General features: G+C 44.2%; 1 protein-coding gene and 1 non-coding gene across 3 annotated transcripts in view; both read right to left on the bottom strand.

Moving 5' to 3' along the window:
* robo3 (roundabout 3) overlaps positions 1-26,138 on the bottom strand; it is a 51,492-nt gene that overhangs the window by 11,355 nt on the left and 13,999 nt on the right. For both annotated transcript variants that reach the window (XM_033380124.1, XM_033380125.1), the window contains exons 2-4: positions 17,198-17,391; positions 7,591-7,693; positions 655-939 (exon numbers count right to left, since the gene is read on the bottom strand). In XM_033380124.1, coding sequence (XP_033236015.1) covers positions 655-939; positions 7,591-7,693; positions 17,198-17,391 — 582 coding nt within the window. The remainder of the gene's footprint in view (positions 1-654; positions 940-7,590; positions 7,694-17,197; positions 17,392-26,138) is intronic.
* Positions 15,919-15,990, bottom strand: TRNAP-CGG (transfer RNA proline (anticodon CGG)). Its single transcript has one exon. It is a non-coding gene; the product is annotated as a tRNA-Pro (tRNA).

Genomic DNA, 26,138 nt, shown 5'->3' with positions numbered 1-26,138 from the left:
CTTTTGCTCTTCCAAAGGACTGCCACGGATTGGTGGCTATGAAAGAGAGACTACTCCTCTTTTTTTGATTGAAAGCAAATTTTAATTGATTTTGATTTTTTTCTTTTATGGCCGCCAAAGAACATTCTTTCCAACATTTATTTGCCTGGCCGGAGGGGAAGGGGGGGCAGGAGTAGGAGGGGCAGCTCTCTATTCAAGTGCCAAAAGCTTTTAGTCAGATTGCCAGGATTTCCTAAAGATTCCACCGCAAATCTGTTGAGTAATGAACAGACGATTCGATGTGCGTGTGGGCAGGGACGTTCAAGGATTAGTTTGAGAGATGAATATCCATATATTTATGAATATTAATCGTTATATGTACAGAGAGTTGCGTTTTAAATGTATGGTAATCGGGGAGCTGCCCAAGGAATGTGCCATCAAGGAATGTGCCATCAGACCCAGTTTTGTGCATGGAATGCTCTGTAGAGGTTCATATTTTACTCTCGAAAGTCAATAGGATTGAAGGTAATGCCTATATCTACCTATATTCCAGGTCGGAAAAGAATCACCACAGATTCGAGTCATGTTTTGACTTGCATCTGTGGGAAATGTGCCTCTACTTCTCCTAGAGGTCACCGTTTAACCCCTGGGCACCACTGATGGGTTAACGCTTACCGTGGACTTTGAGCGTTGCCAGCGAGGACTCGCGCACCCCGACGGGATTCTTGGCTATGCACTGGTATTGACCCTCGTCAGTCTGTCGGGCATCCTGAATGGCCAAATTGCCGCCGTCGACGATGCGTACACGCTTCGAGCCCTCCAAATCCAATTTCTGGCCCCCCTTCTTCCAGGTGACGGCCGGCTCGGGAATGCCCCGCGGTGCCGCACACTCCAGCAGGGCCGTATCGCCCTGGGCGATGCGTGTATTCTGTGGCTCCAGGCGGAACTCATCGCGAAGCACTGGAATTAGAGAGAGACACAGAGAGAGAGAGAGAGAGGGAGAGAGTGAGCACAAGAAGGATGAGCAAATGATTATATCGGTGTCTGTGTCCGTGTGTGTGTGTGTGTGTGTGGTGCCCCTGGACACTGTCCATTTGTTAGAGGATATAAATTATCTTGGGGGTTTTTGCATGATAAATGCCCCTGTGTCCTGTCCAGGTCCTGCCTTAACCTGCGGCTCCTGTGAGCGCGTGTTTGCGGCCTGACAGCACAGATAAATTGTTGGTAAATGGCATAAATGTGATTTTTATACGCCATTCACTCACACAGAGAGTCGGAAAGAGAGCAGGAATGGTGGCTAGAAAGGGATAGAGAGGGATACCTTCTAATGGGTGGAAAATTCCATCAGAGAGAGGATTTTCCTTGCAGATTTTATGAGTAGTTTATTTTATTCCATTGGACTTGGTTTGGTTGGGATTTCCCCCATTTCTCTGTATAGATTTCCAATTGAATAAACCGCTCATCCGAAAGTGCTGATTTAAGCTTTGAATTTTATTCGAAAAAAAGAAACAAACGAAAGGAAAACTACCTCCGCTCCTTAATTTGGGATTTTGAAGAACGAATCGTCTAAAAATCTTCCCCAAAGATGTGGTGGGGAATCAATAAAACAACGAACTAAACTCTCATCGGGGAGGAACTGATGATGAATTCCATTTCAGATCTTGGGCAGATCCTTTTTGGGCGGGGCCTCCTCTTTGATGCGGGGCAAGCGACGCACGTATTCGGGCAACGCTCCCTTGGTGTTCCGATAGTCCTTCGGTGTGAAGATGATCTGCGTCTTGCTGCGCATCAGCTTGGGTCTCTGCACGAATTTGTCGGGGTGCTCTATTCGCACGCGTCGTATAAGATCCGCCAGCTCAGCGACCTTGGGGTCGTCTTTGGGGTGAAGCTTCTGCTCAGGGAATTTCCCTTCTGGTTGTGTGGTTGACGATGATCTCGTGCTGCTCTCCAGCTTGGGCTTCGGCACGGATTTGTCGGGATGCTCTACTCGTACGCGTCGCATAAGATCCGCCAGCTCTGTGTCCTTGGGGTCGTCCTTAGGGCGAGGCTTCTGCTCCAGGATTTTCCCTTCTGATTGTGTGGTTGACGATGATCTCTTGCTGCTCTCCTGCTTGGGCACAACTTCGTGTTTCAGTCCAAATTTCTTGTCCAGCTTTTCTTTAACGCGACGAAACATGTTTAGATTGTTTGTTTGTTTGTTTGTTCTCTAGTTGATTTTTCTATACTAGAATTTTTAAAGTGAATGGAAAAGCACTACGTGGTTAAAACTAAAGTCAAGGGCTGCCTTATGGTAGAAAATGCACATTTGAGGGCTCCGGCTTTACTGAATCGGTAATATTGAATATTCCGCTCATCCGAAAGTGCGGATTGGTGCTTTGGACGGGGAATGTCCCTATTTTCATGCTCTGCAATTCAAAGAAGAGTCAAATGTTATAAGTTACGCATCTACTACCAGAAATTGAGACAGAAATTAACCTATTCCTGAAGTCTTGGCTCGGAGCAGTAGAGCAAATGGTTTGCCGGGCTGGCTGGCTAGTACTTCCCTACGTTTTGATTATAATTTGATTAGAAACCTTTGTTACAGAGTTCCAGATTACTGGAGTGCTTTGTGGAAGTGCTCTGGCATTTATCTCTTGCTGGCTGAAGGTCGTTTATATTTGGCTTTATTTCGCTCTTCCTTTTTGGCCATATTTCTGTCACAATCACGCATTTGGAAAGCTCTCTCCTTTTGCATACTAAATCAGAGTATTATCAACATTTTTGCAGATTTAGAGCGCGACAAAGGCAGAGAGCAGAAAGCAGAAAGCAGGAGTCGTAACTCAGCTCTCAGCTCCTCAGCGCTTATCATCCCGATGCCAAAGAGGTCTTTTGTGGCTGTGGTCAGGAGGGAGACCAGTAATTTGCACACACACACACACACACACTACCACACCTGAGCATTCTAGGCGATTATTTGTCCTGCGTCAGAGCGGGGGGGAGGACTGTTCCCGTGCAATAAATCAAGCAACTTTCAAGCACTTGAAAAGCAGACCCCAAGTAAATTTCTTCTCTATTTTTTTTCCCACACAGCAAAAGCAAAAGCAACCTTTTGTGCAGCGAAAAAAAGATAGATATATATATATATAGGGGTATATGCATGGATATCCAACGAATAAATCCATGGCGAAAGCAGCTTTTACGTAAATTAAATTTCGCTTTTCGTTTGTTGTTTTTTTTTTCTTTTAATCTACAAAGTGAATAAGCGAATTCTTTCTATTCTGCTCTGCGTCTCCATCTTTTTTTTGGGGTTCAGTATTCACTATTCGTTTTAGCTTTAGTTTAGTTTTTTGTTGCTCGCTTTCTTGGTTATGCAAAAATGTGCTAAAATCATGACTTTTATTAAATTTAAAGTTGAGGCGTAATAAATCAACGGAAAACGGAAAATGGAGCACAGGAAAAACGCTCCCTTAAAGTCGAGGGAAACTTCGAAACAGAAACAGAACAGAGAACCAGCAGGAAGCAGGAGGTGGCAGTAGGTGGCAGGAGGCAGGAGGTGGCATGAGGCATGAGGCAGGAAACACGCCAACCATCAATAAATTAATCAAAGTCATAATCAGTGTCAGGTTCACTGCCACTGGGCGAAAGTTGTGTTCGAGGCGAAGGCCTTTCGTCCCTGATTCGTTATTATTTTTCTGCCTGTCCTGTCCCGTCCCGTCCCGTCCGCTCGGTCGGAGGTCAGGGACTCGCTGGAGCGGATAAATCTCCTTTGGAAAGTTGCAAAATGCTGCCAGCTTTGGGCCATCTCCTGATAATGAGTTAATAAATGACCGTTTATCTATATTTATCGTATTATGGCCTCACACAGCCGTGTGTTTGGGGGCAGATTTATGGACGCGTCGGTCGAGATGGCAACTACTTCAACGACGCCTCGCGTCCGCTACGTGATCAATTTTCGGCTCTGGCCTTCTGGCTAATTGAAGAACGTTTCAGGACAAACTAATGCTGCGATAACTATCTATCCATTGAGTAATTGTCTGTCATTGGAAGAGGCGAATTGTTTCGGCCTCATTTAAATGGATTTAATGGCATCTACTTAATGGAAAATCAAACAAGCTTCAAATTCTGCATGTTGCATGTATTTTTTCAGTCTTTTGTAGTATTTTTCAGGTATTTTATGGTTTTTTCTTGTATCATCTGGTATATTTATGGTATTCTCCCACTAGTATGTGCTATTTGGTATATTAATGGTATTTTTACGGTATTCTATGGTATTTATCTGGCATTATCTGGTATATTTATCGTTTTATATGGTATCTAGTAGATTAATGATACTTTTTCGGTAGTCTAGTATTTTTCGAGTATTATATGTTATCTGGTATATTTATGGTATTTTTTCGGTACTAAATGGTACTTTTCCGATATCCCATGGTATTTTTCCCGTACTTTCTGTTATATTTATATTTATTTTCCGATATCCCATGGTATTATTCCAGTATTTTCCGGTATTTGTATGGTATTTTTCCGGTAGTTGATGATATTTTTCTAGTATAATCTGGTGTATCTATGATATTTTCTGTTATAATATGGTCTCAGGTATATTTATGGTATTTTTTCGTGTTTTCCTAGTATTATATGGAATCTGCCATATTTATGGTATTTTACCGCCATTGTATGATGTCTACTAGTATTATCTAGTATATTTATAGTATTTTTCCGGTATTATTTGGTATTTTTGTGGTATTTATTAGTATATTTATGATATTTTCTTGTTTTTTCTGCTATTTTCTAGTTGTAGAATGGAATTTGTACATATTGAAGACTAAAACTTAGCTTAGAGGAACATTTCATTGACTTTCTGATGGTTGCGGTGTCTAAATCAGAATCGAAGAAGTTTACCAAACTGGAAAGAGTTATTCAAATGGCTCTTCAAGTAATTCCTGTTATAAAATAGCCATACAATCAACCATTTAGGCTTTAGCTGGCTTAAGCATAGTCATTTTCCAACCGAAGAAGGTCACACCCAAAGCCAAGACACAAATTGTTATAATAATCGAAAGATGGCGGAAATAATTCCCCTACAATTTCGCTAATACTAGGGACTTTAACGCAGGAACCAAACCGCAGAAGCCCCCGGCTGTTAATTCCTATTCTTTAACCTGGAACCAGCCATCCAACCATCCATCCTCCCATAGAGAACCCCTCTTTAATATCAGGTCAAAGGCTGTGCGTGTGTGCTGACAGCCGCTCGAAGCGGAATTGCGCTGACAACATCAAATGTATACAGGATATGGAATATATATCGTACGAATGTGCAACTTATGTTTACTATTGACAAACTCCCGACGAGCCACAAAAAAGGTGGAATGGAATGGAAAAAAAAACCACATGCCCGCCTACTCCAGAGCCCACCACCACCTCCCACTTCCCCGCCGATGCTTGTTCCTTGTGGCCCCCACCCTAGCCAAAGCTTGTTCCTGGCCCCACGCCCTCTTCGATACTTGTTCCGGGACCCATTCCTGCTCCAGATCCGTCTCCTCCTTCGATTCCTGCTCCAGATCCCGTCTCCCTTTTGCTGTTAGCTCTTTTATTGCCTAACCCAATCAATGTGAACGCCTTTTGCTTTTGCCGCCAAGTCCCTGCTCCTGCTCCTCCACCGAGCAGATCCCTCCACTGTCCTGTCCCACTGCCGGCACCCACCACAAGCCGCAATAACGACGTTTTAACCAAGCAAACAAATTTGACGTGCTTTTCGTGATTTACATGCAAATATTGAAAAATATTCCCCAAGGATATACCGCAAAAAGCAAACCCAACTCGGAAGAACAGGAGAGAAAAATGTACAGAAAAAAAACAACCTCCAACATGAAGGAAAAATAAACTCCACAGAGCAATATCGATTTTCATGTGGGAGGAGGAGGAACCCGGACATGACAGGCGGACGGACGGACGGGCGGAGGGAGAGACAGGAATGAAAAGGCAGAGGCAAATAAAAGAAATATTAGCCAACAAAAGACAAAGTGGCGGTCTCTGTCGACTGATATGGAAGGGCCCAGCCCCTGCCCCGGCCCCTGTCCCACCCCCTCCGCCCTGTCGTGTGGCATGTGGGCGTGTGTGTGTGTGTGTGTGTGCGGTGGGCGTGAGCCTGGGTGGTACCTACTTTCTTTGCTGCCTAAACCAAGGCCCTCTCCGCCTTAACCGCATTTTGTGGAACAGTAACCAAAAACCAGAAACTTTGAGCAGGCAAAAAATTATCTGTATAGAGGGATTACCTTTAAGATGAAGATGGAAATATGAAAGCAAGAAATGGTAATGGTCTGCGATCTCCTCAATGAAATGTGCAACAAAACCACCTTTGAATACTCATTTGAAGTATAATAATATTATGCAAGAGCAAGGAGTGTTCACCATGAAAAAGCAGCGCAGAAAATTTATGATTTATGGGTAGTTTTCTGGTATTTTTTCGTAGAATAATCTAAAAAGGAATCTAGCACCTTGCTATTATTTTTACTGGTATTTTTTTAGAATTTTCTCTAATATTTTTAATGTTATTATATATGTATATATATTTTCTGGTATTTTTCTAGTTAATTATCTAGCATCTTTTATTATTTTTATTGTTATTTTCTAGTATTTTTCTAGATAATTTTCTATAATTTTTCTGGTATTTTTCCAACTAATTTTCTAACGTTTTTCTAGTATTTTAATTTATATATTTATAGTATTTTCTAGTTTCTTTTTTATTCATTTTCTAACAGTTTCCGGTATTTTTAGTTGAATTTTTCTAGTTAATTTTCTAAAATTTTCTACTATTTTTATTATTATATTTCTAGTATTTTTTCTATTTAATTGTATGGCATTTTCTGGTATTTTTTCTAGCTAATTTAGAAATTAAAAAATTAAAAAATCTCTTAAATCCCTATCGTTCTATGCCTCACATTCTCCCCTAGCAGGCAGCACAGACACCGACACAGAACCCATTAAAATTCCGATCCAACCTGCCCCAAGGCACATACATTCCCAACCACTGTATAGGTCATTCATGTATGGGCCCAATAAATCGAACACACATCAAGCATCATCTAACGCTCTATCCTTCCAAATCGAAGGGGAGTCAAGAGAGGGAGCCCGGGCCATCAGCTCGACTAAAAAGGATTCAAAAGTCAAAAATAGAAAAGCAAAAAAAAAAGAGCGAGCCAAAAAAAAGAAAGTCTAAAACGAAAAACGGGTTAATGGAGGCAGGAACACGCTCTATTGGAAAGCGAGTGGTGAGAGGGGGGTGGTGGGCAGGAGGGGGGATGAGGGGAGTACTCTGACAAGACAAGTGGGTGCGTTCGAGCGGAAAACTTGTAAACGCAGCAGCAAGCAGCAGGTCCACAGATCCGAGGCTCCAGAGCTAGTTAGTTAAGTGGGCGGGGTCTGGGGGCCAAAAGCGAAAGGCAAAAAGCAAAAAAGGCCAGCGCTAACACTGTCAAATCCCCATCCACACAGAGCCTCGAGCAGGGCGCCGGGGCGGGGGGACAACGACAAGGGGCAAAAATCAACATCAATTTAGAATATTAAAAACGCACACCACACGCTCTATGCGAAGGAGACTCCGACTCTAGAGGGGAAGGGGGAGGGGAGTTGACTTACCCGCCACTTGCAATGTGGCATTCCGGCTCCGTGCCACGCCCAATTCGTTCTTTGCCTCACACCAATAGACGCCGGCATCTGTTTCGCGACGCGAATTGACAACCTGCGAAAAAGATGAAGAAAAAGCAAGGCATGAGAATGGTTTCAAGACGGCGAAGGAAAGAGTTATCCTTTGGAGCCCCAAAGGGGGGTTGGGGGGTGGGGGGTAAGGCGAGATGTGAGTAATTATAATTGAAATGAGCAAGAGATGGGATGTACTTGTGTAAATGGATGGCTTGTGGATTGTGGGTTGCTTTATTCGAGGCATACCCAAATTGTTAAACGGTTTGTTTTTGTATCGGAAATAATGGCAAGTGGATTTGGATGGGGATTTATATAGATGTATTATGGGCTTAGGACACGATTTCCATAAGGTTTCTTAAGAATTTGTAAGATTTTTGGAACCCCATTTCATAGAATCCAAAGGTATAACAAGTATTTTATAGGTTATATGAGTTTAAAGTTAAAGCCCAAAAATATACCTGTTTTCCAAAGAATTCTTGAATCAAAAAGTATTCACTTGGGTATTCACTTTTTTAGTTGTACGGAAAAATTGATTCTAGATTTTTAGTTCAGAAATAAAGTTTTTCTTATATTACGCTTAGCTTTATGAATATTGAAGAATATATAAAGAATAAGTTCAGAACGTTTCAGAGCCAGTTTTCTACGGGAAGGCTTGATACCTACTAGATTGCTGATTTTTTCGGTATTTATAACTTTATATCACACGTTTTCGATATTTTGTGCAATCCAGATACAATTTAGGGTCTCTGGTTTCATATTAAAACGTTCATGATGTGCTCAAGATTCTCGATCGTACAATATACACTCGGTACTCGCGATTCAGTGTACAGACTGAAGACTAGGCTTGGAAGTAAAGCCGCGGCCCTTTCCGCGTATCCGATTTCAGTATCCGATAAGGAATCAATTTCCTCGTGAATGAATGGAATGTATAGGCTATACAAATTTATTATATATTTATTCTTTAATTATTTGTAACATTATTGTGAATATTTTCCACTAATTTATTTATTAGAAGTGCCTTTATTGCAACTATTCAGCAAGTATTTCCCCTTAATCATTCCCCTCCTCAAGCCCCAAAAGTGTACCCCCTATTCGGTTTTCACTCTGTTTATTTTTCTTCGAGAAAATCCCTTCATATTTGTAATTCCACAAATGGCAAACAGAAAATAACTTGAGAATACAGTGAAATCTTTGAGAGAACTGCACCCCAAGACGTTGATTTGCTGCCATCTTTCTTGTGCCTCGAGTACTCTCCCTCCCCTTGCACCCTGCTTGCCCCTCCCTTGACTTTTCAGGCCATAAAACAGTCGGCAATCTGTTGTCTGTGGCGCGTCTGCTGCCTGCCTGCCTCTGCCTCTGCCTCTGGTCTGCCTTCGAGTGCTCCTCAAATCATAAAATGTCTCTTGAGCAACTTTATAGTTACTACATGTCCTGCTGCCTTCGTTCCTTCAGCTATCTACCCGCCCACACCTCCAACCATCTCTCTCTCTCTCTCTCTCTCTCTCTCTCTCTCTCTCTCTCTCTCTCCTTTTGGCCTCCCCTTTTTGGTGTTTGTTGTCTGCTGTGTTTGTTTATTTGTTTTTTGGAGCACAAAAGAATTCCCCAACATGCGCTTAAAATTAAATGTCAAACTAAGTGTGTATCTGTGTGTGTGTGCGCTGTAGCTGTATGTGTGTGTGTGTGTGTGTAACATATTTATCTGTTGCCTGCAGGAGAGGAGTGAAAAAAGCAACAAAGTTCGCACAATTTACACAACTTCTGCTCGAAGATGCCTCCTCCTGGGCCATCTCCTGCGCCTCCTTCCTGCTACTCCTTCAAGTGAAATTAAGTGTTGCGCTAAGTGAAGATGACAAAAGGGTTCTTCAGCTGTATTATTCTTTCATTTAATCTTCCTTCCTCAGCTGTATACACACTCGCACAGAGAGAGAGCAGATGAGAGCCGCGGGTGCGCTTTATAAAACAAATATGTAAGTTGCCACGAGCTTCAGGCGTCTCGATTGTCATACTTCCCCCCCCCAAAACACCCTCAAAGGCAACAGGATTACACGACACAAAGCAATAGCAACACGGAAACATATACGTATGAGATTTCAGCCTTTGTCCTGCTGATTAATCAACTATTTTGCCCGACAACTGCGCTAAAAGCCACCACAGAAAGGAAATGGAACTTTAATTGTGTTTTTCTTAAAGGTATACCCGGGGATAGGCGGGCTAAAAGGGGGTTTGTTCAAACCTGAAGACTTTTGGGGGCCTAATCTCTGAATTTATGTGGGGAAAATACAGAAATTAGTGAATTTTTGACCCGCTTGGGTGTGAGCGGAGATCTGTAAGCCCTTTTCATAAGATAGATCCAAAATAACAGGTTTACAGGCACTCGAATCGCCACACGATGCAGGCTTTCTCTGGGTCTAGCTTATCCCTGGAATACGCTTAATAGAACACAAAATTGCAACTCCTTAAGATACATTTTTAGATCATATATGGGGCTTGGATTTAAGGAATAAAACCACGCCTCAACTCGCAAAAGTCTAGACTTTTCTTGTGAGGCCTGCCCAGGGATCAATGCCTACAAAGGACTGTCTGGTTAGCCACTCAATTCTCCTCTTTTACTAGCTTTCGCTCCACGAAACACCCTCCTTCCCTAGCCATCATATATTTTCCTAAACCTAAATTAAAGTCCAAGTTTAAACGGACTTTCTGGCGCTACTTTTGCTGGCATTTTCTAAGCTTTGACAACTTTTAAAAACAGAACTAAACCTCGAACACGACCTAGCCCATTCCCACTGACCCATTTTCCGCTCTTTATTCATTCATTTTCCATCTGTAATATCAAGCATACGCAATGTGGTCCCAGGTCCCTGGTCCTTGGTCCCTGGTCGCTGGTCTGCGGATGGGAAAGGTAAACCAAAGCCTAAGCTCATTAGCTAGGCACGGGGTAGGGATTGCCATTAAAAATTGAAATGAATTACTAAAACGCGAAGAGAAGCAGAGCTAAAGCCTCGGCCCAGGGCAATCCCATTCCGACTATCCTTTTGGGGCACGAAAGACAGGAATATCAAATAAAATTAAAGCAAAATTCGTTGCAATGGCAACCGTTGAGCGGACAAAAATGAAATGAAGCTACGAAAATATACTGGTACAGTGCGTGGCAGAAGTGTGTGGCCTTGTGGCATCCCGAAACGCACTGTATTTCCATAAAGATAAAGGTACTTCCTATACACGATTCTCTGTCTGTAAAACACGAGTACCAGACTAAGTCCTCTGTCCCCCCCAAGCCCCCCCCCCCCCCCCCCCCCCCCCCCCCGCCCTTTGCCCTGTTGTTGCTGAAAATTTAATTTCGTTTTTCGCGAGACTTTCTTGCTCCTAAAAAAGGAAAATCCCCCAAAGAAGGGAGCCCCAAAAAAGAATGTGGGGGGGTTGGAAAACATGGCCAAAAGTCACATAAATTTATTTATATCTTTAATGACTTGAGCCCGGGAAAATCGCTGCGAATTGGTTGCGCTCAGAGGATTTTCTTTTGTCGTCCAAGAACAAGGGGGGAAAACCGAAGGAAAAGGTAGCTTTCTCTGTGGAAACTATATATGGATTCTGTTACAATTTTCTTTGCCCAAAATCTGTTCGAAAATCATAATACACTCCACGCCAAACCTGGCCAAGAGTATACCAAAATATTTGCCGTGTGCTACGTGCACTCTTAAAAAGGGGGGACAAAACTCTGAAAGGAGGAGCAGAAGGAGCAGAAGGAGAGCAGGAAGAGACAGAAGAGGAAAGCTATAAAATATATTGGCTGTATCTGTGTGTGCAATGCTCCCCACTCTTCCCCACTCTCTGCCCCACTCTCTGCCCCTCTCTCTGTGTCGTGGAAAACACGCTTCCGTTTTAATTTAAAATACCCATAAATTTTCCAACATTTCATTTGGGAGCCATTCCCGTTTTCATGTTGTAACATTTCGTAATTGTCTTGTGCGTGTGCCAGAAAGAGATGACAACACTGCCGCTCCCCCCCTCCCCCTCTATCTCGCCCTCTCTCTGTCTAACTCCTGAGTGTTTTATAATTTGGTTTAAATTTTAAAGCTTGTGTAGAATGTGACGTGTAAATGGTTTTAATTGAGCCCGAAAACGAGTCTGAAACGAGAAATGGAATTAGGCAAATCCACAGACAGGACCGGAGGGGTGAATGGTGGTAATGGGGGAGGGAAACACTTTTCCTTTCGTTTGGAAAAGTGAAACAGGTGTCAAAAGCAACAGGATAGGCACATTTTACTCTTTGGATTTGGGGGAAGTGTTTAGAGAAATCGATTTTGAAGTTTTAATTGACTGAAAATCTTGTGCGAACGAAAGGGAATTCAGGGGAATTCCCCGAGGAGGAACAGTTTACCCAAAGACTATACAAGACTATATATAGTCTTTTCTTGTAGTTTGTTCCACTATTGTCTGTCTGTGATATCAGAGGCATTGCCCAGCATAGGCCTCATTGAAGGTCGAAAGAGCACACATAGATTTTTCCACAATCAATAGAAACTTCTTTGGAAGGTACAAGACTTCCAGATCTTCCTCTTTGTTTACCATATTTTATATACATTTGTATCCATTTATATCGTCTGATACCCAGTCTTGTCTGAATCGTTTGAATCAGTCTTATCTGATCCGACATGCTTTGCTTCTCCTGCGGTGTGGCCGTAAAATTGCTTTGTTTTGGTAAAAACTAACTAGAAATCTTCCAAAACTTTGTTTCCCTCAAGAAAAAACTTAGATCAAAGGAAATGTTTCTGTTTTATTTAGCGTTGATGATCGTTAGAAGTAGGAGGATCCTTCCAGTCCTTCATCCCCGCCCTCCGAGAGTATTACATGGGCCTTTACCACAATACAATCGGGTGCCAGGGCGATATTCCATCTGCCACCAGCCCAAGAAGTCCCACTACCACGTGATCCATCCCCACAGCACCCTCTGAGGGGATGGCAGCAGTAGGACGTCACACCTCTCAGGAGAGCTCAGACCTGGAGGGCAACCGTCGAGTCCATAGTTCAGGCTATGCGTCGACGATGGTGGGACTGGAAGGAACAAGCTTTTTATATAGGATTTGGTATAATATGCTGCTAATTAGGGTGTCCGTGAAATCGGTGATAGAATCAGCAGGTGGCGAAACAGAGAGGTTTGTGTTCTATGAAGTCTAGTGGAAGTTCGGCCAGGGCAGAGCGGGAGAGCAATGAAAAGCTCTCTCTCCCACGCTTTACTGCCGTCTAGGCTAAGCTTCGAGATCGAATTCCGAAAAGCCACAAGAGAGCGCTCGAAAGCCACTGCTCTCTCTTCTTCGTCAAGCGGCAGCCGACGACTGAGCTTTGATTGTATGTGTGCACACGTATGCAGGCTTCTCGAATCTGTGCGAAAGAGACAGCGCGGACTTCGAGGCTTCCAAAAGCTTCGCTGCCTTTGGCGTAGAATCTGTTGGAAAACAGCTTGGGACGATGGAATCGATCAGCTTTGAAAGAATGTGTACCCAAAAGCACAACATTTTGTGTAACATTTAATTCCCCGTCACAACAGCCCCCCTCCTTGATGCCTTCCTTCCTTCTCTGCTTTATTTTCTTCCTTCCAGCCACTTTCCTGTTAATCTGCTCATTAAAAAACCTGCTTTACTGCCTCCTGCCTGATGGCTGCCCCTTATCCGTTCACTAATCCAATCAGCCACAGGCCCTACCCCACACCCACCCACACCCCCACCCCCAGCCCTTCATTAAACGCAGCTCGAGAGCCTGCCCCCCCGGCCCACACCTCAAGTTAATAAACAGCCGGGAGCCTAGAGATGAAGAAAAACCCAAGTAAAAATTGTCGCCTCGGCCATAAAAACATAACTCATACGCAGCGTAGGTTCTCCCGCCCCTCCCCAGCCACTCCCACGATGCCACTCAACTCTGCTTAAGCCGCCACATTCCATTCCATTCCATGTTTATTCATTCATGGGGCATGGGGCACGGGGCACGGGGCACGGGGCATGCTGCATGTTTCTTTATGGAACCGCGAATGTGTCGAGCGTTTGTAAACTCATTAAAATGTGCTCATTGTGTGCTCTGTACAGTGCAGTTCGTGAAGTTATTGCCGCTACGGGAAGCCGTTAACTTTTGAGCCTCGACTGGTTTTTAATTAAGCCGCCCTCGGGCGCCACGCCTCCGGGTCCTTTGATTTATTTTCGCAGCTCCGGTTGATTGCCTTTTTAAAGTTCTTCGTTGGGGGGTGGCATTCGGGGGTGGCATTTGGGGCTAAACTATTGCCAAATGTGGCAGACATTTAAATAAACGTTAAGGGTGCACGTGGAAGGGGATGGGGGGGTGGCACTTCAGCATTTGCCTTTGGGTAACTTTAGTCAAGGACGCCCGCAAAGGGATACCTTCTGGCCCTTCTGGCGATGAGCAACATGCGTGTCCTGGCGCATATTTATGTAGATCTTCCGTTTGGCACTCCCTCACGCGGCCATCTCTGGGCTCCAGGCTCCACTTGCGAGTGCTTTGTCCCTACCGCCAGATGATGTGTGCACATAGATACAGAAACAGTTACACTTGCTACAAATCATGCATGTGTGTGGGAGTCTTACTTTCTTGCCATCTCTCTCTTGAGCGCTTCCGCCTCCTCTCAAACTCCTTTCGACGCGTCCGTCCGTCTGTCCGTCCGTCTGTCGTGCAGTTACGTAAATTATTGTCTGTCTTCCCATGGCTCTTCCTTCTTCTGCTCTTCTGCTCTCCTTCATGTCACTTTTCGCTCGTACTTCACTCTTGGCGCTCCTTTTTTTTCTACCCACACCCCCACACACCCCCTCACACACACACACACACACCCACACACATGTAGCCCTGTACATGTTTTGTATTTTATTGCATATTCCCCATTTGGCTTGTACTTTCTGGCTCACTCTCCCCTTTGGACCCCCCTTCGCCACTTAAAGCCCCAAAACGAGAAAAACTTTTCTCTTTTTTCATTAAAGAGGAACCCCATTTTCGCCCCCTATTAAAGAGGTTTTTCCTGAAAAAAATAGTATTTTAGGCTCTGGAGTTTTTTCGCTTTCGTCGTAGTAATAATGTGGAGTGGACTCTGGAGTGGAGTGGAGTGTAGGGGAGGAGGGGTGGGGCACCACTTATAAGTAAGATGAATTGTCTGCGAGGGTTACAGAAAGTCTGGGGCTGCCGGAATTAGAATTTAAATTATGCCGCTGGGGGAGCAATGAAATGATGTGCAATATATCTGCTCCTTCTTTGTTTGCTTTTCGTTGGAGCCACATTCTGTGGATGGAGCACACAAGTTTATGTTTATTCCGTTAGGTCAAGAATTTCTAAGCAGTTCATAAAAGAAAAGTATATTTATATTCCCCAAGAAATATCTACACATATCCCCCACTGCATGAGCCCCATTCAAAGCGAACCCCCACACGCTGAAAGGATGCATAGTGGAAGCCGGGAGGGGTGGGGTGGGGGGGATTAATTCATTTAAAAGTCGTTAGAAGAGAGCCATAAAAAAATAGATGGAAACATTTTGCGCGTCGGCAGCGGAAACGGAAAGTCGGAAAATGCCAGCGGCAGCTGGTGGAAAATGCTGAAATCCTTTTCTGCACTTAAGTGATAAACAAATACACTGGCATTCGGCAAACACACGGCAAACGAGACTGGTTGACTTCTAAGAACGGGAGGGGGGAGACGAACTCTTTGGTGCCCTTAGAGAGGCTTGATTTTTGATGATTTCTATATGGTCTTGGGATTTGGAAGGAGTTCTTTCAGACTTTTCCACAAAAAATTTCTGAAAACATCAAAAAAATACTATTCTACGTAATCCAGGCTGATCAGGCTACTATTTCTATGCCCCATAGAGTCCAAAAGTCCTTAGAGTCCTTGGCAAACCCCATCTAAAAATCGCAATACCCTTTTTCCAGGGCACAGCCAGACGCAAATGCATAAGCACAGAGCAGACACCAACCGGCAAAGCCAGCAGATCGAGTGTGAAAAGTGGCAAGCTCCGAGTCGCCCCCGCAACGCCGACAGAGTGCCCCCCCTCCCCCTCCCCACCCGCTTTCCCACCCACCAGCAGCAGTCGCCCAATTGAGACTGCGATTCCGAGTGCATCATCAGCATAATCAACGCGCGGCTCTCGTTGGCTTTTTGCGTCGTAAATTTGCTGAGTGCTCCTGCTCGACAGCCACGGCACGGGCCAGGCAGTCGCTCATAAGGTGCGTGGCAAAAGTATAGGAAAAAAGAAGGAAGAGAAGGAAAAAAAAGAGTTTTGGGCCCGTCCGGGATTTGAACCCGGGACCTCTCGCACCCGAAGCGAGCATCATTCTTCTAGACCAACGGGCCGCTTGAGAGCTTCCAGGCCCTGAAATATATAGATGGGGCTCCTGTAGGGATCAGGATGTTTTGCAGGTTTCCAGACACTAATTAACACCAATTTTGGGGCTAATTGGGGCTAAACCCTTAGGGTAAAATGTCGAAAATTCGAGGATCAAAATTTGAGGTTAGGAAAATCCCGCCTGAGGCTTGAATTTGCAGGTAAAATATTGTGGCTGTCGTATGCTTTTGATACGCACCTTACGAATTTATCTTAGAGCACACTCTCTTTCTGTCCATCTGTCTGTCCCTCTCGCTCGCAGCTCATCAGCGGCGACGGCGACGACTGACTTTTGCCGACGCTGACGTCGACGTCGACAGCACTGCCCAGCCCAGCCCAGCCTCGCCCTCTCCCTCTCCCGCTCTGGATGCCAACTTCCGTTATGTCTTTATTTGTCTGTCTGTCTGACATTTGCTCTTTACGCTCTCGTAGTCTCTCTCACACCGCCCTCTCTCTGTCTCTCTCTCTCTCGCTGGCTTCTGTCTCATCTTTTTGCTTAATGTATGTTTACCTTTCGTTAATGAAGTTGTTGCCCACCGCCGACGGCAGGCAGCCAGCCACCACCTCGAGTGAACAGTTATTTTTGCAAAAATATTTCCAAATAATATGTGGGAGGGGGGGGGGGGGGAAGGGAGAGGAATGGCGAATCAAAAGAAGAGGAAAGATTTTACAGAAAAGGAGTGCAGGCCGTGGGGAGAGTGTAAAAAATAAAAAATGAAAGCAATTAGTTTGTTCATCACTCAACAGATGGCGCAGCAAAATGTTCGCTCTCACTCTCCTTCGCGCTGTCCGTCGGTCCGTCTATCTGTCTGTCTCTTACTATCATTCTCGCAAGCAGCAGCAGAGACTTCTGCCATCTCTTTCATTATGAATGAAAGCGTGGAGCAGAAATAATAATTATGCATGCAAATAAAAGAGAGAGAGAAGAGGTGGGGGGGAGAGGAGAGCCAGGGAGAGTTAAAGGAAAAGTGCAAGCCAGAAAGTTCAAGAGCTTGGAAGATTTTTAAAATATTATTTTAATGTACTAAAAATACAATAACCAGTGATATAATTTTTTTTAGAATTTCTTTTGTTATTTATTTATTTGTTTTTTTACAAGGCACTCCCCAAGTCGACTCCCTTTCGACTCCTTTAAAATAATTTCTCATTTTTATGCCTCCCCCATTTACCGCTTACCTTGAGGAAAAACAATCCGCCAGCTGGCAGGGTGATGCGATGGGAGCCCGGCAGTATCTTCAGCGGCACCCCGTCCTTGTACCACTGTATGGTGGGCGTGGGGCTGCCCTCGGCTTTGCAATTAAGCGTCGCTGGCTCGTGTCGTGGCACTGTCGTATCTATGGGATGCTCCACTATTCGCGGCGGATGTGAACCTGCCAAAGAGTGGAGAGAGAGAGAGACAGAGCGTTGAAAGAAATGTGAAATATAAAAATTGCAAAAGGATTCGACGAGGTGGGGGAGCTGCCTGATGCGGGGCTTTTCCGTTTTCCGCTGCGTCAGTCGTCGACATCATCATCGTCAGCGGTTTGTGTGGAAATGCACAAGAAAATGGGGTAAAACGAGAAACGCTCGTTGGCCAAATGAAAACAATGTTAATGCGCACTGCCGTTGACGTTGCAAATGAAGTTGCAGCTTGCATTGCGGGGGGCAGAAGGGGGGGCTCCCGGGGGAGGGGGCTGCTCAAAGGATTCAGTTTGGAATTAATTTGTTTAGATTTGCATATGCGGCAAAGGACTCCACACTCTGGTAGCTTAGCATTTAAGTATTTTCCTTTTTCTCTCTCTGTTATTTTGCCCCTACTTTTTGTTTTGTTTTCTTTTGCATAATGCAAACGTTGGGAAATTAGTTGGGTGGAAAAGGGGGCGGGGCGGGGCGGTGGCTGTACACCTGACAGGACCGGGTTCATGGGCTAGATAAGCCCGGAGATTAGCATACTCTTCTTTTGTTTAAAACATTATTAAGAAAATGTGGCCTTAAGTTGTGGTTGCTCTTTGCGGAGGGGTGGAGGGGCGGAGGGGCGGGATGCCTCCTTCAGCCCTGCTTATTGCTTCTATTCGAATGCACAGCATTGCATTTTCTTTGTCTGTCAATTCTGTTAGTTCTTTGGCAGTGATCGCTGCTCAGTGAAGCAGTTTCTGCACAAAATATACATAGTTATCTGGCGCTGTCAGTGAAGCAGTGCAGCAAGGGAGGCGTGCACTGCTTGGATCTTAGGGAAAATCAAAGGCAAAATTCAAGAATCTATGTGGAAGTAGGCATTTCATTTGTGAATGGACTTCAGGCACAGGTTTGCAGCTGGATCCAAGCCAATGAGTAAGCCGTTTGGTTTTGGTGGGTTTTGGAAACATCTGACTCAGTTTTGGAGTTGAGCGCATGAGTAAGTCGTGATATCTTTGCCCATAGCAACAATCAGCACTTTCGGATGAGCGAAATGTGAAAAATTTGCCCATATAGCCTCTTTTGATTGAAATACACGCCATTGCGACGTGCTCACACGCACATATTCGTTATCTTATTAGATTCGTTCGTCTTTGCAACCAAAGAAATGGGGAAAAGTTGTATATTTTTGCTTGGGGAGACAGAGAACTGCTTAAACTCTCCATCTTTTCGTTTGCTTCCCTCTCCATTGCTCCCTTTGCTGATAACAGCTCTGTTTCCCCCTTGAGGAGATGTTCCATGGATGCTTTCAATACCCCAATACCCTCCTTAAATTCCTCTGATATTTTCACTGCTTAAACGTAGTACAAATGAAAAACTATTGCCATCGCCATTTGCTACGAATTCAATTGTTTATTTATATATTTTCCCGCCTCTAGCATCGGGAAACCCATTTAACGAAAGTTTCTTTCAATGGTTGACACCCACTGCTGCCCCACCGCCCCCTGCGGGTGCCAAGTGCTCGCTGCACCGCAATCTTTATTTGCTAACCGCAAAACTCTGGAGCTCTCGAGTTGTCGACTTGTCGAGTGTTTGCCGCCAGCAAATCTGTCAATGGCAAAAGACATAAATTTCAATTTTCATGCCCATATCTAAACAATTTTCCGTAGCCCACACACACACGCACACACACACACACACAGAGGCACACTGAGAGCAAAAAGTAAGCGGAAGAAGATGCAAAAGTTTACACATATCGCAGCAGGAATCTATAAATCATATACACTGATCGAAAAAAAGGGATAAAAAATAATATTTATGCAAATATTCATTAACCTTCCGATCCCCCAAGGAACGATTACTAGGGATTCTTTTAGTATCTAAATGTCGCTTCACGTGTGCCTCTTTTCCTTCTATGTATCTGCGTATCTGAGTGTATTTTGGTTGTATCTTTTGCTGGGCATTTCGCGTGAAAATTGATATGTCAGAAAATGTTGGAATATTGAAACGTTATTTAATAAAACGCCACCGCCGAGCACATTTGTTGCTCTGCCAGTTTGTTGTTGATTGCAACACGACAACACGACAGCGGCAGCAACAACAACAACAATGGCAACGGCAACAGCAGCGACAACAACATCAAATGGCAAACAGCTCGAGGCAAAAGTTGCATGTCATCCCGCAATAACAACAAAAACAACAACAATCAACGATGTTGCAAGCTGGAAATCGAATTCCGAAATTTCGGAGAAAGGCATTCGAGAGAAAGGAGGAGGGGTGGGGGTGGCAGGGACCAGCAGACGTGTTGCATGTCCTGCTGCTTCCACCCTCACTTGAGGGGTGGCCAGTGGACAGAGGACAGAGGAGGGGTCAACCAGCAAGACGGCATGTCAATGTTATTTCAACAACGAAAATGAAAATAAAAAACATCGAAGTGAATGTTGGAGTGGGCTGGACGGGGGGGCGGGGGAGTTATGGCAGTCGAAAAATCAACATGCAACGCAAGGAGGGGAAAGAAAAAGGGAATTATGGAATGGGAGAGTCTTCTGTGGGAGAAGGTGCCCCGGGGTGACCAGAAGATACACTTTACAGGCGATATTTAAGGAGATTTTCATGACTGGAAGACCCCCAAACTGATGAATCTTTCAGCCCCAATCTAGGTACAAGAGTCACCTCTCTTTCATAGATTCCTTCTCGAAAAGAAACACCAGGAGATGCTCTCCAGAGGCTTCGCTTAAGACCATCAAAGCCCTCTCCAGTTGATCGCCTACCCTCCTCCTTTTCGTGTCCAACAAACCGCTCTACAAATTGCATTAACCCCTCGTCCCCGAAGAGTATGAAAACCGTTCAATGTGTCGTCTCGCCGCTGCACAATTCGAGGGTTAAATGTCGCATGTCGGGTTGTGGCACCCTTCCATGGACAGGGCGAAAGTTGCTCAACCGTGGACACAGTTCTTTTTTTTTTTCGTTTTTGGGTGGGTCCTTGTTTGTGCATATCTTTGCTGACCGGGCACAAGGACCTGCCTTCGGTATCGAGACCACGACAGGACCAAAAGTTGGCTGCTGCGGTTGTGGGCCCTGCGGTGATGTTCAACACCTAAAAAAAAGGGTTTGCCAGCGTTGAAGGCCTTTGTTTTGATTACGCTTCATTTTCCAGTTTGTTTGAGAACAGCCTCCCCTCCCCGCCCCCACGCCCCCAAAAAAAGAAGCGGAAAATGGCCAGGGAAAACCTTGGCGACTTGCAGCTGAATAATTCAATTAGTAGACCGAGAAAATTCGCAACGATTCCGTATGGCTGTGGCCCAGAGGCCTACTAATTTAGTTTTAATTGCATGCCAGGGAAAAAGCCACATACTCGTACCGAGTGCCATGTACTCGCTCGAATGGCAGAATGGAAAACACAAGGAACAAGAATGTAACGACATGGAAAATGCTAGAAATTTGCATAAAAGCAGCAAAGGCATTTGCCCAACGCTTATGCAAAATGCATCAAATAGTGGAAGGGGTGCCACAGAAGAAGGCGGGGATCCAACAACCAGGGATCTGGAGGACCAAGACGGAGACCAAGACCAAGACTTTGTCGAAATGCCTGAAGAAATTGCTGAGAAAACGTTTCGCCAAACTGGGTTTCACTTAACAAGCAAAATATTTGCTGCAATTTCCTTAAACATTTTCTTTTCCTTTTTGCCAGAAAGTGGAGAGGCGAGTGCGGCAGGCATGTGGACGTACTACGTATATAATAACACACATTTGCATGGTTACCTCTCAAGAATACCCTTACCATCCAGCCAGCCATCCAGCCATGCAGCCATGCAGCCATGGGGTGTACAGAAGGTTAATATGGATCAATAGGGACACCATTCAACGTTAACTCTCGCTGGTAAGCTACGCGTTACTAGTTACTCGTTAGTATTGATTACACGTTGTAGTGGAACTCGTTTGGCTGCTGGATGAACTCGTTACTCGTTTTACTCTTTGTGTTTATTACTCGTTAGCACCGTAAGGACTCTTTAATCGTAGTGTTCGTCATACTTGTTACTCATTGCACTTTTTCCACTTGGTAGTCATTGTACTCGTTAACTCGTTAATCATTATACTCATTATACTCGTCCGACTCGGTACTCATTTTACTCGTTATACTCATTGCTCATTGTACTCGTTATACTAGTTACTCATTGTACTCGTTATTCGCTATATTTATTGCTCTGACTACTCGTTGTAGTGGTACTGATTGTACACGTTACTGGTCAGGACCCGTTACTCATTGTACTCATTATACTCTTCACTCATAGTACTCGATCTACTCGTTGCTCGCTATACTCATTCTCGTTACTCGCTAGTACCGAACAATTACTCGTTCTAGTGGTACTTGTTCTACTCGTTGTAGTTCTCTGCAGTGCTCTCTCTGTTTGTCCATGTGTGGGCCTCTGGGAAAAGTTTCCTTCGATCGAGTACTTCAGACACCCTCAATAACCTCCTCGAATAGGGTATTCACACTTCTCGCTCTCGCTCAAAGGAAAACTTTCCTTCTCAATGCTATTGTTGTAGTTCTCGTTGTTGTTGTTGTTGTTATTGTGGGGCACTGCATAGTTTGTTGCCGTCGTAGCCGTCGCCCGGGGGGTCAAGTATAAAACAAAGACTCTGCCATGCACCCACTCCTCCCCCACTCTGTGCCCTCTGAAGTGTGGGCTCCTTCAACGCCTCTGGAAGTTGCTTATGTGTTGCATACTTCAAGGAGCCAGAGGCTTAGCTGCTTTCGCATCATCAATCAAAGGCAGCCCATAGGAGGAGGCTCTCTCTCTCTCTTTCCTATGCTCTAATGCGCTTTCTCTCTCCCTCCCTCTCTCTCTCTCTCTCTCTCTGCTTCCTGCTACACCCATTGTTGTTTTAATTATAGCCCCGCTCTAGGACCTGCTAATTGTTTTAGTAGCATACTTTTCGACATACAACTTTTGCCTGTTGTTCCTTCCGTCTAAGGAACTATGTCAGTCGGTCTCCTCCTGCTCCTCCTCCTTAAGTAGAGCGGCCAATGCAATAATTAAATTTTTGCTATAATTCACGGGAAAAGCAAGAAACAACAGCTGCTCGGGTAAATCTTTGCTGCTGCCGGGTGTAATGGATGGTCAGGAACCTGTCCCAAAATAGAATTTAATGCTGGAGGGACATGTGATATGATGAACCTCTACATCATCGTTATTCTTACATTTTTGTCAGTCATGGATCTCAATTTTTGTTCTGTTTTTGCGGAAGACAAATTATGTCCTAATTGGGAATTATTATGAAAAGCTCTTCTGTCATTAGGAGCCCTTTCCATCCCTCTGGAGGGGCTTGGCTTTTGCTCAAAAATGGACCAAATGTTGCCAAAAGGACATACATATATCTGCCTTAAGGAACTATCTTTGTGGAACAAATATATCTTTCAATGAGTTTCTCCACAAATAACAGCAATTTAAAAAAAATGAATATACAAAAAAAATAACAAAAATAATATTAAAATAAAAAAAATAGAAAAAAACAAAAAAAAAATTGAAACAGAAAACAAAAAAATACTTAAAAAGTTAATTTAAAAAAAAATGTATTTAAAAAAATAACAAAAATAATAATAAATAAAAAAGAAATTTATAAAAAAAAACAAAAAAAAAATTGCAACACATAAATTGAAAATACTTCAAAAATTCAAAGTAAAGTTGAAAACCAAAAATTAAAAAGAAGCCCTTCCCCTAATAGAAAATAGAAAAAAAAATTAAAAACACAAAATAAATTGAAACAGAAAAATTAAAAAATACTTTAAAAATTGTAATAAAAAAAATATATATTAATAAAATAGAAAAAATATATAAAAAAAAGAAAACATTAAAAAACTAAAAAAAAAAATGAAACACAAACATGAAACATGAAAAAAATTAAGTTGAAAAAAAATAAAAAATAAGTTTTTCCTTTAATGAAATAATATAAGATTTATTAAATTTACCAACAAATTTCGTACAATTTTTTTTTCCTTAAAATTAATTTTTGAGCCTAAGAAATAATCTCATCTCCCATTCCCCAAAGAGCTGTCACACCTTAGAGTTTGTTGCTTGCCTTCAAAGTGTTTGCTGTCTTTCAGCAAGTTTTCAAATTAAACAATCGAAATCCTTGAAACATGGTTCCCTCCTCCTAGACCTGCCAAAAAAAGAAAGCGAAACTCCAGACAAACCTCATTCAAATGAAACTTTTGTAAACGCTTCTTGTGTTTCGTGTGTTTTGGGTGTTTCGTGTTTTTCGTGTGCTGCCAATGGTTTCCGGGGATGTTGGTGTCGTCGCCTGCGGCGTGTCCGTGGCTCTTGTTTAGTTATGAATCATGGCGACGCACACCCAGCCATCGGCGCGGGAGAAACAACCCGTAACCGGCCATAAATTCCACCAATTGACGGGCACTCTTCTCATCCAGTGGTTAAGGACAAGGACAAGGACAAGGGTGGTCCCGGTCCCGGTCCCGGTCCCGGCAATGACTCACATTTTTTTGTTGGTATTAAATGTTAGATGTTAGAGGGTGTCCCCGAGTGACACTCTTTCTAATTGCTGGCAACACCCTCGGACCTTTGGCCCTCCAACCAACAGAATTTTGAAATGTTCAAGAGTCATGATTCTTTCGGGCTAAATGTTTTTGCCAGCCTGGTTCTCTCCGCTGCATATAGAGTGCAAATAATATAAATAATTCAGGACAGGCACAGGAGAGTGCACACTGCATTTGCATGGGGGACAAGCAGGGAGTAGAAAAGTTGTGTATCCTCTCCAGGGGAGGAGCAGGAGGAGCAGCAGGAGGAGCAGCGGCTGTAGGTAAATGCATTACAATGCTCTGTGGGTGTACTTCTGTTTGGCCCACATATATCCATATATCCACATGTGGGTTAGCCAAGTTTGTCTAGAGAATCATTGCCAGCTATTGCTCTAGTTTTTCGGTAGGCAACCTGCCTGCCTCCCCAGGTGCCAGGTGGCAGGTGGCAGGGTGTCCAATATACATATGGAACTGCAACTGCTACTGCACTGGCTTTGCCTCTGGCTCTGTTTTCTGGCTGTAGCCTTAACGGCAGCTTAGTCTCCAGCCAGCCATACCTGACACCCACCCACCCACACCCACACCCACCCCCACCCACACACCCACACACATATCACACTCGGGAATATAGGGGAAATGCAAAGTTTTCACATTGAATTTTCCGGCGCAGAGAGCATCCTGTGACAAATCCTTGGGCTGGCGGGCTTCTGGGGGGGGGATGAGAGTGTCAGTTATCCCAGTTACAATTCCAGTTAGATCTGCACAACTACAGCCCAAGTGCCTTTAAAGGAACACAGGAATTTTAATGAATTTTTGAGATCTGCTTTCGATATCTGGAAACGGAGGGTCGCGGCCCGTCTACCTCGACTCCGGCAAACCCTCTTTTGAAGCCCCTAGAACCCCCCCTTTGGAAGCATTTTCCACGTTTTTTTTCGTTGTCGAACTTATTTTTTTTCGTGTTGCAAAACTTTGTGGAGCGTGAAATGTAAGGGGGGTAAAGTTTTGCCAGGACCAGCCGCAAGGATATTTTTATTTGCACACGGTAACATTTGCAATTCGAGTTGTGGGATGGCTCATTAAGCAGGACCAGGACCAGGACCAGTATTTACAGGACTAACAGCTGTGGAAGGAGCAGAAGGAGTCAAGGATCCCCCTCCGTGTCAAGCTGCTGTGTCAAATGCTAATTAAAATCAAGCGGCATTCGCCTGTTTAAACACGAATCCTATCCGCAGGTAAACTAAAATCACAGGACACAGGACACAGGACAGGGACAGGGACAGGGACATCGCCATCATCATCATTATCCCTGTCATCGTCAACAGCAATCAAGATAAAAGATAAGTTAAATGCCAAAAGGGGGGGGGGGTGGTGGGTGGTGTCCATGAGTCCTGTCTCACTTGGCTGCTTGTTTGTTTTGTAATAAAGTCCTGCAGGGGGGGATCATCCGCTGCCGCAGCATCAAAGAAAACTTGGGGCTTTTTGGGGCTAGTGATTTGAACGCTTGATTGCTTTCCAGGACGAGGACCGAGGACCGAGGAGGAGTACGTGCCAAGCACTCTATACACCTCTCTCTTTTCCGCTTTTCCTGTTTTCCGCCCTTCACCCCCACATAACAGTGTGTTCATGTTAATTTCTATCTCCCTGATTGCTGGGGATGGTCCTTTCTCTCTCCCTCTCTGCCTCTCTCTCTCTCTGCCTCTCTGTGATGTCCCAACACGTTCGTCTCATAATTTCGGAGTGAAAATTTTCAATTAAACTTAATTGCATTAAAAGCGAAGGGTTCAATCTGTCGTTATAGTCCTTGTCCCGTGTCCCCTCTGGGCTGTTGTTCCCCCTCCTTCGATCCTTGGGCCTCTCGCTCCATTTCATTAGTTTTGTTGCTGCTCCTTTTTATGGTCTCTGAAAGTTTTTATGCTGCAATGCGTTTTATTTTCGGGTGGGGGCTACCCCATTGCATGGGGGGAGGGGGAGGGGGGGTGTCGTGGAATATTTTCCATTTTTCGGTGCCTGCCCCCCTCGCTCTTTGCGTGGGCGTGTGAAATATATGGGATAATTTAGTTTCTGCCTCGTTTTATGTCCACTCATAAGTCATTAAGGCTGTTTTTTTTTTGTTGTTGTTGCTGTTGTGGTGCTCCCCTGGAAAATAACATTTTGGGGGGCTGGCCGCTCAGTTTTTGATTAAAATTCATGGCCACATAATTTTCG

This window comes from Drosophila pseudoobscura, chromosome 4 (assembly GCF_009870125.1).
Source record: "Drosophila pseudoobscura strain MV-25-SWS-2005 chromosome 4, UCI_Dpse_MV25, whole genome shotgun sequence".
NCBI classification, from domain to species: Eukaryota; Metazoa; Arthropoda; class Insecta; order Diptera; family Drosophilidae; genus Drosophila; species Drosophila pseudoobscura.
Note: the sequence above shows the minus strand (reverse complement) of the source record. Positions and strands in the feature narration are given on the sequence as shown.